This window comes from Primulina eburnea, chromosome 8 (assembly GCF_022965805.1).
Source record: "Primulina eburnea isolate SZY01 chromosome 8, ASM2296580v1, whole genome shotgun sequence".
Taxonomy (NCBI): domain Eukaryota; kingdom Viridiplantae; phylum Streptophyta; class Magnoliopsida; order Lamiales; family Gesneriaceae; genus Primulina; species Primulina eburnea.
The window spans coordinates 17961776-17973924 of record NC_133108.1 but is presented as its reverse complement, the minus strand read 5'-3'; the positions used below and the strand labels follow the sequence as shown (position 1 = coordinate 17973924).

At 34.1% G+C, this 12149-nt stretch overlaps 1 protein-coding gene across 1 annotated transcript; it reads right to left on the bottom strand.

The window, feature by feature from the left end:
- Nucleotides 1–1966: 1966 nt before the first annotated feature.
- Nucleotides 1967–7272, bottom strand: LOC140838916 (26S rRNA (cytosine-C(5))-methyltransferase NOP2B-like). Its single transcript, XM_073205541.1, is given in 19 exon segments — nt 1967–2259; nt 2375–2634; nt 2960–3059; nt 3137–3216; nt 3290–3382; nt 3908–3982; nt 4072–4140; nt 4511–4620; nt 5113–5148; nt 5151–5164; nt 5393–5466; nt 5544–5615; nt 5710–5784; nt 5873–5956; nt 6070–6203; nt 6279–6342; nt 6459–6619; nt 6687–6941; nt 7114–7272. Coding segments are annotated over 18 exon segments (1827 nt in total). The 5' UTR covers nt 6934–6941; nt 7114–7272; the 3' UTR covers nt 1967–2180.
- Nucleotides 7273–12149: the final 4877 nt, after the last annotated feature.

Below are 12149 nucleotides of genomic sequence, written 5' to 3'. Positions count from 1 at the left end.
CATCTACTCTAACACCTACAAATCAATAGAACAACATATAATAATCAAATCAATGCATACAATAACAATAAGTATGTGATTTAGGGAAACCCAAGTATATCCTACTTGAGTCGATCTCCCAATACCACATTGACTTATACCTTTTGTTTGTAGCCACGATCTGAAGCAATATCAATTCTGAACTCAAGAGTGTCTCTGTAAATCTGAAACGACATATCGAGAATCATAATATCAATATTCCATTCTCAATTCAACACTGAATCTGATTAATCTAGATTTAATTCAAATCACGGCATAACGGTACAATCTCAGTATCCCCGTCAATACCATATCAATAGACATCAATTACAAATCATAACTCATATCCGATAGCATCAGTAATCAACCCATAATCCAAATCTGTCCAATATCAACCGATATATTCTGAAAAATCATAACAATTCCATAATCGATCTGATTTACAATCTGACTTCGATTCTACGATGTCTAACATGTCAAGAACATCATTTTTGAATCCTATTCAATTTTGACAATAGCATAATTTCAAGACATGTCTAAACGCAACAAAACTTACGTTCAGTTGAAGCTTGCGTTGATAGGAACACAGTACTGAAGTCGGATTCAAATTCTGACGGGCGGATCTTTCACAAAAGACATAAGGATTTTTCATAACTTTCCCCTGACCCTTTCTCGGTTTTCGTCTGAAGGAATGAAGGGAATTGCATTGTATATATATATATATACATACATACACTCGACATTTTTAAGGCAAATGGCACATTCTACATGTAACACGTCTCGGTCGCGCGCGAGGAAGTATGTCTCGGCGCGTAGCTCGCACAACCCCTCGCGCATATGCGCGCCCTTACTCGGCGCATATGCGCGAGGCCATTGTTCAGTTTGCCCAACTCTCGGGTACCCTCGCGCATATGCGCGGATTCATGTCGCGCATATGCGCGAGGTTCTTTGGACATTTCGCACATATGTGCCCGGCTGGGTCGCGCATATGCGCGAGAGTTCATCCTCGTACATACATTTGTTTTGCTGAATTCAAATCGTGTCTCGATTAATCCTCTCATAATCACCTCAATTAATTAACACATCATTTCAGATTAATAACGTAGCAAATTCCGGGCATTACATATACATACAAACTCACATATATACATATATACATATAAATATTAAATGATTTAACTTTTAAATAAATAAATTTATTTACTAATAAATTTTTAAAAACTATTTCAAAACTAAATATGTTATTTATATTAATTAATTATTGGTTCAAATAAATTAATAAAAATAATATGCTACAATTAAATATAATATCTATAGAATTCTGTAAAAAAAAAATTACAAAAATATATAAAAATCTTGCAAAACTATGTACAAAAATCCACAGAAATATGATTTTAAATATGTGAAATTGTGTTAAAGTAAATAGAAAAACTATCAAATCAACAAAAGTCAATTATTTTAAAAATTCATTAAAAGTCGTTAAAATTCTAAATGGAATACAATCCACTAATACTTTTAACTTTTATGACCGGATCAAATGGTAAATTTTTTCATAAAATTGATCAATGAGACGATCTAATAAGAGTTTTTGTGATTAAAATCTATTTTATTTTATAGGGAAAAAATCAAAATATTTAATGATTTTATTGACCTCTAACCAAGAAAAAAGATGTTATGAGGATATTTCTTAATATCAAGCGACTGAAATTTGAATAGGGTGATGTATCAATTAATTTTTTTAAAAAAATTGAAATTTGTAAAGAATCTCATAAAAAATTTCTCATACAACTATCAGTAGCCAAAAATCAGATATTAATACCACCGGGTGCTCATTTTCAAAAAAATAATGAGAAGTTAAACGTACAATTGATGAACGAAAATAAGATTATGCTATTTGATTTTGTTTTGAAAAATGAGAAAAGGATCGGAAAGAGAGAAAAAACAAACAAACAAACAAACAAAATGATTCTTTGAATAAAAAAGTAGATTGATACACTCAAACTTGAAATATCGCATGGTGGTAAAACGAAAAACTCTTCTTTTTTTCCCAAAAAGAAAATGTAGGATACAAAAATACATTTTCTCTTATAAAGCATTAAACAGGTGATAAATGGCAAGGAAGGTAAGGTAAAGAAAGCAAGAATAATGGTTGAATCCACGCTCTAGTTCCTGTTTGCAGCAGCTCTGGCTCCAACCTTAGCTTTCCTCTTGGCTTCCCTGAAAGCTACTCTCTTTTCTTCTCTGCAAATGTTGGCCACAGTAGATTAGGAAAGAAAACACTAAAACACACATGCACATGTCACTTTTTATAATTCTTGAAAAGAAAACATCACTCCTCTCCGCCGTTGCCTGGTACCTGGTTTGTGAAATCTCCTGCCTAGAAGGACGTTTCTTTTTTTCTCTCTTCTCACGGACGGATGTTTTTTCCTCCTTTTGTGATTTTTTAACTGAACCTTTATTCACTTTTTTGTTCATGTTGGAATTGTCCTTTTTCCTCTGCTTCTGTTGGACTTCTCCTTCAACACTGTTTGCATCGACCAACTCAGGTTCTTCCTCCACCTCTCCCGATGGTTCAGATGGCTGTTGAGTTGGCTTCGTGTTACTCATTTTCTTCAGCTGCAAGCGAAAATGAGATATACAACTCAAAAGTTAGTTTTGAAGCAATAGTATATTTAATTAAAAAAAGAATTAAGCAGATAAAAGTCAAACAAATACGATGGAGGCATTTGACCGACAAATAAGCAGTGAAGACAAATATGGAGCAAATTTTGAGCTCGTTAATTGGGTTTTTTTAAAAAAAAAAATTCCGACTTTTTTTATAACTAATATTCCAAGTTACCATAATTAATTGGACCAAAACCATGACATGAATCCTTGATGGCCATAGCATAGGAATTAAAAAATATTGGAGCAAATGGTTGAGTTTGGTTCTGAGGCAAACCTTAGCAACAAAGAACCCATCCATGTTGTGAACATGAGGATAAAATCGCCGTGTTTTCTCCAAGGAGGTGTGAAAACGATGTCCCCGGAATCGAATAAATCTGTAATTGAAAAAATTGGTCAGATCACACATCCATTTCTCCATTAGTTAAGAATAGAAGTAGCAGATAATACATACCCTGGACGTCCAAAATCAAGGCCACAGGGCACAAGTTTGACATCCCTCTTCTTGAGTGCATAATCAATGATAGCTTCATTCTGCAGATTTCAAATTTGAGAAACACGAAGCAGGTGCTATGGAAGAGTTTCGAAACTTGTATATGTTACCAACTTCAGCAACCATAATGGAGCATGTGGAGTAAACAACATATCCTCCTGATTTCGAGCCAGCATCCACCATATCTATCGCTGCAAGTATTAATTGCTGCCAAGGAAAATTTAACACGAAGCTGGCATTCAGAAAACAGCATTAAAAATTGTTGTAAGAGGTGAAAGAACTACCGGATTGTAGGATCCCAAATACGAGTACAAATCATAATTAAGAGATAACATAACACAAGGAATCAATGTCAAACAAACAAAAGTCCCAAATTCCGAATGCAATCAACCTCCAGTTTATGTAAAAATGAAACCCAGCTTCAATAAAACTTATGATCTTACTCCAAAAGTAACATGAGGGTCTCAAATGCAATGTTATGGGAATGACGATCAATAGGAGAGAAAAGTGGTGGCGGCAGGGCTTGGACATGGTGGTGATGACATTGAGGCAGTAGAAAGGTAACGGGAAAGAGAAATTAAAACCTTTAATTTGCCGTTAAATTTAACAGTTTGGACTAATTTTACTGTCTTTTTAAACGTTTAGGGGCTCAAACTGTCATAGTAGAATGTATAAGGACAAAATGTATTCAAGGCATACTTCTCCCAGTGAGAGAATGAGAATGATGTATACCTTTTGTAGATAGGCACAATTCTGTATATCTAACTCGCTTTTTGAGGTCTTCACAGACTCATCCTTAGATATAACCTATAACATACACAAATTAAATCAAATGTCATGCTACCGACTTAAAAAGAAACCTCATTACAAATGTCATATTAAATTTGATTGCATACCCCAGTACCACTGCAAGGAGCATCCAACAAAACCCTATCAACAGAATTGGCTCCAAGAACTTTGGGCATCTACATTGATACAGGAAGAGAAACAAATCTTTTATGTCAAGCAAAATGTCATCGATATTCGAAAATTTGAACATGCTCAGATGAATGTTTGTTACATGATAACTAGCAAAAAACAGAGTAAATGGAAAAACACTTTCGAAATTCAAAACAAAAATCTAATAGTAACCAAAACAAGACATCAAAAAAAGAATATATAATCAATGACTTGCAAACACCTGGCCGAAACCGGCAAGAGACATTGATTATATAAAAAAGAAAATCGCTTTCTAGTTCAAAGGAAAGGGGGTGCAGTACGGAAAAGAAACATATTTCAGAAATAAACATGATAATTTTCACCAAAAGTGTATGGAAAGCAAATCAAGATCCTTACTTCCCTCCCATCGTAGTTGCAAACAATGGTGTTTGTAACCCCCATCCGGTGTAAATTTGCAGTGAGTGACTTGAGTCTAGATTCCTTAATCTCGTTTGCATAAATGATACCTTTTTGAGGAAAAATTACATTGTAGAACCATCAGAACACAAAATCACTCTGATTTATCTATAATGTTGTTCACAATGCAAAACTGCATATGGGGTTGGTGCACTGCCATACAATTGATAAAAGTTCCAAATTTTGAAATATTAAGCAACTCAGACCTAGCGGCTAGCATTATTAAAACATGGAAAAAGACTTGTTTCTTTTGATGGAAAAAGACTTGTTTCTTTTGATGGTATATTATAGGACTGAAGGTGATAAGTGGTAGCACAATGCATGACAAGGATAATAAGAAAAAATATTAATATATATCATGAATAATTTTTTTTGAGAAAATATAAAGTACCTACTTTTCAGAAACATAAAGGAAGATGACTTGAAGTGATTGGCGATATCCAAAAGAGAGAGACAACAAAAATTAAATTTTGACATAGGTTGTTCAAAAGTTCTACAGAAAACTAAATGTAAGCAGACTGCAGAGCCTTTTAGTTCCTTACCACTATTTTTCATGAGCGCAGCGACATAGGTTGTTTACCACCAGGAGCTGCGCTGTAAATGCACACAAATAAGTCAGGAGGAAAGAATAGCATAGTTTTATGATATCCCACAAATGAGTGAATTTGAAGTGAGAAGAAAAGGACAACAGGAAATAAGGAAGTCAGTGAACATAATAAACCAGAAAAGTTGAGGCGAAAATTGGACGAACTAGTTCATTGGTAATGGAAAGAATAAAGAGGAGATAAGAGAAAAATGATTCCACAAATAACAAATGCTTACGCCATATCCACAACTCTTTCTTTTTCCTGAGGAGCAAGGGCCATTACAGGCAGAAATGAGCTAGCACTTTGGAGCTGGCAGCAACAAAACCGTTAGTTTTATAAATTCGACAACATGAATTAAAGTTGGAAACTGTAGAATCTGTAGATACCATATAATATCCAGCCATATATTCTGGAGTGGCCCCAATTGGGACTTGTGAATCATAGACAACCAATCCTACCTACAAACAACATGTTATGTAGCCATTCATATTTTTATCCTTCAAAATTACCGAGTGATAAAAAGAATGATCCACAACACACGGTGACCCTTACTTTGGACCATTTGCTCAATGGATCAAGGTTGACTCCCCTGTTCAAAAGAACACCAGCCAAGTCCCTCCTCCGAGTCTAAATTCCAATTTAAAAAAATCATTTTAGGAAAACTTCAGTAATTAGAAAAGATCTCAGAATAAAAAACCATAACCATCCATATTACCTTTAAAGTGTTTGTTCAAAGACATATAGGCCGAGGCTTCTCAAAAGCTTCTATAAGTTCCATGAGTTCAACAACTGGAAACATCTGACGAGCACAAATCAAAAAATTCCACAAGCAAATGTAAATTATTATCCCAAAAAACTAGATAGAAGAAAACAGGCACAACAACAAGAATTGTTTTAGAATAGAAAAGTCACCTCAACTAAAGCCTCAATCAGAAACTCATTGTATCCATAGTAAGAGCATAAGTCCATTTTCAATTGATCAACATAATCCTTCCGTGTTGCACCCTCTTGCCTCAATGACTTAAAATTTGAAAGCACACGCACAACTGACACAAATCACATCAGTCCAGTGGCGAGAAACTAAACAAGCCATACTTGCACATATTTAAAATTATGCATACTCTCTTTTATCCTTCTCTGGAGATTAGAAAGATCTGGAGGTCTATGCGCTTCTCCTTCAAGCTCCTGTTTGGTAAAAAACTATAAATTAAATGAGGCAAAAATTTTAAAGCCAGCTGCCAATACTAACTTGAAAAAATATTTTGTAAGCACAGAAAAGGAGTAAGAACCTATTCACTAACCCCCTCAGTCGGTAATTTAAATTCATCAGCTTCTTCTTTAATATTAAGCTGCAATTCAGCTTCGGCATCCTCCTGTTCCTTTGCCTTTTCCTCATCAATAGCTTTTGCTTTCTTCTCGATATCAGATGCATCAGAATCTGAATCTTCATCAGAGCCGTCCTCTAAAAACAAGAGGCATAAGAATACCGAATTAAAAATAAGGGGAAGAACCACTTAGAAATGCATTACCTTCTTCATCACTTCGATGAAGAATGTCATCAGCAAATGGGTCATCGCCTTCCGAGGACATATCTGAATCAGGTTCCACTTTTTGTTCTTCGAGCTTGTTCCGTTCTTCATCCATGCCATCAGAATCATTAAGCAAGTCCTCTTTCGTTGGTTCTTCGGCAATTGAAAAATCTGCTTTGAGCTTCTTCCTGGGAGGGTGATTAGGTGCCCTCGCTCCCTTCTTCTTATTGAATTTAGGAGCCCACATAAATAAATCTGTAAGATCACGAAAGAAGTATGCAGTCAAACTCTAACCGAAAAAGGCCATGAGGCATGAACATTTAAGAAAACAGCAAAAAAAAACTCCAGAATTATTAGCAGTTTTTGTACAATAGAAAAATAACACAAAGTTCAGAACTTTATCATTCAATAGCAAAAATTACAATACCGCCGGTAGATTCCAAGGTCCCAACAGCGGGCAGTTGGAAGAAGATGGCGGAGTATTGGGTCGAAGAAAAGTTTTTGAATACACGGGGGAATGGAACGGGGAAAAGGGAAATAAGAGAGAAGCTCCAACAAGAGGCAAGGGTTTTAGCAGGGAAGTGAAATAGACTTAATTGCCCTTGAATGTGTGAACAGCTTTCTATTAGATATATCTATATTATTTTTTTAAGAATTTCAAATTAAGAATTGTTATTATTCAATACATTGTAACATATTTATATGACAAAAACTTATATAGAACGGTCTCAAAGATCGTATTTTGGGAGACAAATATCTTATTTGGGTCATCATGAAAAGGTACTATTTTTTATGCTAAGAGTATTACTTTTTATTGTGAATATCGATAGAGTTGACATGTTTCACAGATAAAGATTCATGAGATCGTCTCACAAGATACCTATTCTATTTATATATGTGATATCTGCGAAACAGATCGACTTGATTTATATTTGAAGTGTAAATTAATATTTTTGATATTAAAATAAATATTTTGCATGAGTGATGAATATTTGTTTTATAAAATTGACATGTGAGACAATCTCATATGAGTTTTTGTATTCAATACATAAATTAAATTTTTGAAACCCAATTTAAAAATTTATTTTCTCCGATAAAATCTCCAACAATATTTTAACAATAATGATAATAATAAGTTAAAGAAATAAAAATAAGTCCTAAAACATATGTTTTTATGTTTTTGATGTTTTTACGATTTTCATGAACTAGTTATTTGAAATTGAAATGGTTAATTCTTTGAATTGAAAATTTGTTGAACCATCGTCTTGTGTTTGGTAATGATTAGAATTGGATTGAGTTCAAAGTAAAATCTCATTATGAAAACTCAAGGATCAGACATGTGATGTTCAATAAGCGAAATCATGAAATAAACCAGTTGGACTTCTCTAGCCTTGAAAAAAACAGTTGGATATCACTTCTCTAGCCTCAAAAGCTCTGACCACTTCTGCCCTACTCGAGAAGTTATGGTATAAAGGGCATTTATATCTAACTACTTGAGCATATGTTTCTATCCAAGATCCATAAACCTCTATTTTTTTCTTTAGTAAACAACGTACGTTTTTCCCTATATTACATAAAAAAAGTTGAAATTTTCATTATTGTTGAAAAATATGAGTTAGAATATTTGAATGTTGAAAATAAGAAAGTTGAATGTTGAAAATAAGAGCTGTAAAAATTGAAAATTAGTGTGTGATGATATATGTAATGATATATTTATTTTTGGATTATGTCCAAAGAAATTCAATAAATAAGTCTCTCAATGTGTGAAGAAAATCACAATTGAGTAGAGAGAAAATTTTATAAAGTGTGTAGTTTGGTAAATTTTGAGAGTTTGAGATTTTTACTTTTTACCGTAAATTTTTACTTTTAACACGTTATCAGCACGATACTCGAAGGTTCGGTTCTACATATTTTTTCAAGCTCCAAAACACAAGAAAAAAGTAACAATATTCAAAAGTAAGAGTATTTACTTTATTGTTTATTTATTTATATTTTATATATATTTATTGTATAATATCATGTTATTATATAAAAGGAGTCTATGACATCTCATTATAATAATGTGATGTGATTACACTAATTATAAAATTTTATTGTGTTACTGTTTAATTATTTTATATATATTTGAATAATATCATGTTATTATATAAAAAAGAGTATATGACACCTCAGTATAATAACGTGATGTGATTACTTCATTATTTATATATTTTTATTGTATTATATAATAATTATATATATACATATATTTGTATAATGCCACAATATTATGTAAAAGGAGTCTCTGACACCTTGTAAGACCGAGTGCTTATCGCTTTTTCAAAAGTTATAGCTAGTGGTAATGGTGCAACTCAAATCTTTTAAACCGCACAACAGCTCAAGCACCACGGTTCGATCGCTCTATCAATCAAGGACAATTATTGCACCCAACTATCCCACTCCCAATAATTGCACTCCTTGCAATCAATGGGAATCGAACCCGTGACCTTGGCTCTGTTAGAGTAGGTGCCCGTCCAGCCAAGTGTTGGCCGAGTGTTCACAATGAAACTCTATGTATAAGCAATCTTTCTTTTAATAATATTTGAAATTATTGTTTTGGCAAATCTTTATCTGTATACCCATGCTAGTTGCATAGATAAAGACCTTGAATATACAAATAGTAGAAAGAATATGAGATGCTCATATGATGAGTATCATGAAACTCATATTTGGAATACTGTGTATTCTAAACAGTTCCTAGTCGATTCAGCCGTCGCTAAGAAGGATATAGGCCGCTAGAGTTCGAGACTAGTATCTGCGATGTGAGTACCATGTTTCATTGGTAGGGGACATTGTGATGTCTGAACATGCAGATAGGTGCTCCTTGAAGAGTGCACTGAACAACCCTCCATAAAAGGACTTTCCAAGTGGTTCTCGCTTATCGAGTGGAAAATTCCTAGTTGATGGTTGTACACCATTAGTCCTTATGACCCGAGACAACATTGAGACTCTATGTGCTAGAATTACACTTTGACTTGTTTACCGACTCTCATGGGGTCATCAGGTGGCAAGGTTGGGTGTTCTGTCGAAACATATAGGAGTCGATGCATTGTAGTCGGGGATTCACCGCTTATCTTCGGGTATGGATATCCTATGTGTTATCATGTGTATGTAGGTTGAAATCTCTGGCCAGAGTATGGTGGTAATTATGAAAGGGGTTTCATAGATTACACTATCGATGCAACTACGACATGACACATAGTATCGATTCATTGACAACTCTCGATAAACCAATGGTTGTCGAATCGGTCGGGATATACGAGTTGAAGGGACCGTACTGTACGCTAACCATAATTGAATGGTTCTTGCAAGCACTATCATTTGATACCTAGGGAATCATGTAAGCGATGCTGCTAGGCGTTTAACATGATTGGTTGGGTACTATCAGACTTGAGTTCTGACGTTCTTGTTATCAATGTGTTGATAAGTAAGAATGGAGCAATTGAGGTATGCTCATATAAGGACATGTTTAGTCCGAATCACATGGAGATGTGAACCCACGGCTAGTTGTATCAATGAACCATTGAGGGCCACACAAGTACTAGCTTTCTAGATCCCGTTGAGAAGAAAAATAGTTCAATGTGTTGAACGGCTTATAAAGGAGTTTATAAGCGTAAAAAAAATTAGAAGTATGACTTCTATAAAGGAGAAATTAGTTCAATGTGTTGAACAGCTTATAAATGAGTTTATAAGCGTAAAGAAAAATAGAAGTATGACTTCTATGAGAGAAATGTAAATTTTAATTTATGGAAGTGTTCCTAAATTAAAAGTTGGCCAAGTGAATAATGTATTTGAAAATTGTGATTTTCATAAATATTATTATGGAATAAATTAAATTAATTCAAGTGTTGAATTAATTAAACACTAGTGGACCTAGTAGAGTCTAAATAATTAAATTAATTCAAGTGTTGAATTAATTAAATTATATTGAGTCTTGTAGAGCTCAATTTAAATAAATTATTTAACTTGTGGACTTGAGTAAATTCAAGTAATGTTTAATTAGTCTCAAATATGTTTGAGATAATTAAATTTAGTCCATGGTTTTTAATTTGTTAAAAACCATATAATATATGCATGCATGGGAGGTGAAGAGTTGGAGACAACTTTTTCAAATATCAAGGCTTGACATGCTACTTTTGCTTTTGCTTTTTGCAATACCAAGACAAGTCTTCCTCCCTTGTTTAGACATGCAATGGCCGAAATTATGGATGAATCTCTCCCTCATTTTTCTCTCAATTTTTCTTCTTCAAGTGATGAGGAAAGAAAATTCTTCTCTTTGAAAAATCCTCTTAGTTTTCTAGTGCAAATTAAGAGGGGATCTACCTAGTTGGTGGTGGGCTTAATAGTTGAGCAAGGAGTGCTCATAGGAAGCTTGCAGATAGTTTCTACCATTGAAGAGCTAAGGTGTTTACACCTTAGTTGGAGCCATACATCAATATTTGTGATTGATAGGTATATCTCTCAAACACCTTATGTATGACATATGTTTGTTTTTGTATTTGCTACACATTCTCAAGGTGGCCGAAAATTTGATGAAAACAATTTGATTTTTAAACTTTCGTTGCGCTTCCGGTCACCGTAACCGATCCCTTTCAAGTGGTATCCGAGCTATGGTGACGATTTTGTGTAGCATTTACAAGATATTATATTGAGATTGATTTCTAACCGCATGAGAATTAAATTTGCAACAAAAATCAAGGCACGACAAAGGGGAATTTCGGGCAGCTCGGGCTGCCCGAGGGGCTGCCCGTTCCGGGCAGCAAGGGCAGCCCTAGTGGCTGCCCGAACCCCTCTATCAAAAAAAAAAAATTTGCATGTTGGCCGGAATCCGGCGACGGCGATGACGACTAGGGTTTCCAAAAGTGTTTTGGATAATCAAAGTGTCATGGGCCTTGAGTTGTTGGGTCATTGGATGGCTAACATATTTGTGAATTTTAAATGGGCTAAAACGTTTTTGGTGAAAAATGAATTTTTGGGCCCTTAAGTTTAAAATTACAAAAGTTGCAAACATTTTCTCATGAAATAAATGTTTTAAGTTGGACTTTAAATATTTATAGTAAATGGCGATTTACAAGAAATTCGGTTATAAATAAATTAATTGAAAAGTAGACAAAGGTGTTTGTATACTTTGTTAATTTAGTTTATAATCGTGGCGGTTAGTGATTGGATCAAGATATATAATATTGGATCAATTAATTATTGTGATAATTAATTGATGGTGTATGATATATGTGATATGATGCATGAAGGATGATCAAAAGCCCAAGCCCAATTTACTAGGTGTATGCTAGGATATTTTGTGTTGAATGATTGTAATAATTATCAATTTATAAAGTGGGCTTGGTTTATGGCTCGTTCCCACCCCATGAGATGTATCCCTATTTTCCATGGATATTTATTTGTAAATATTAGTATAGTGGATGA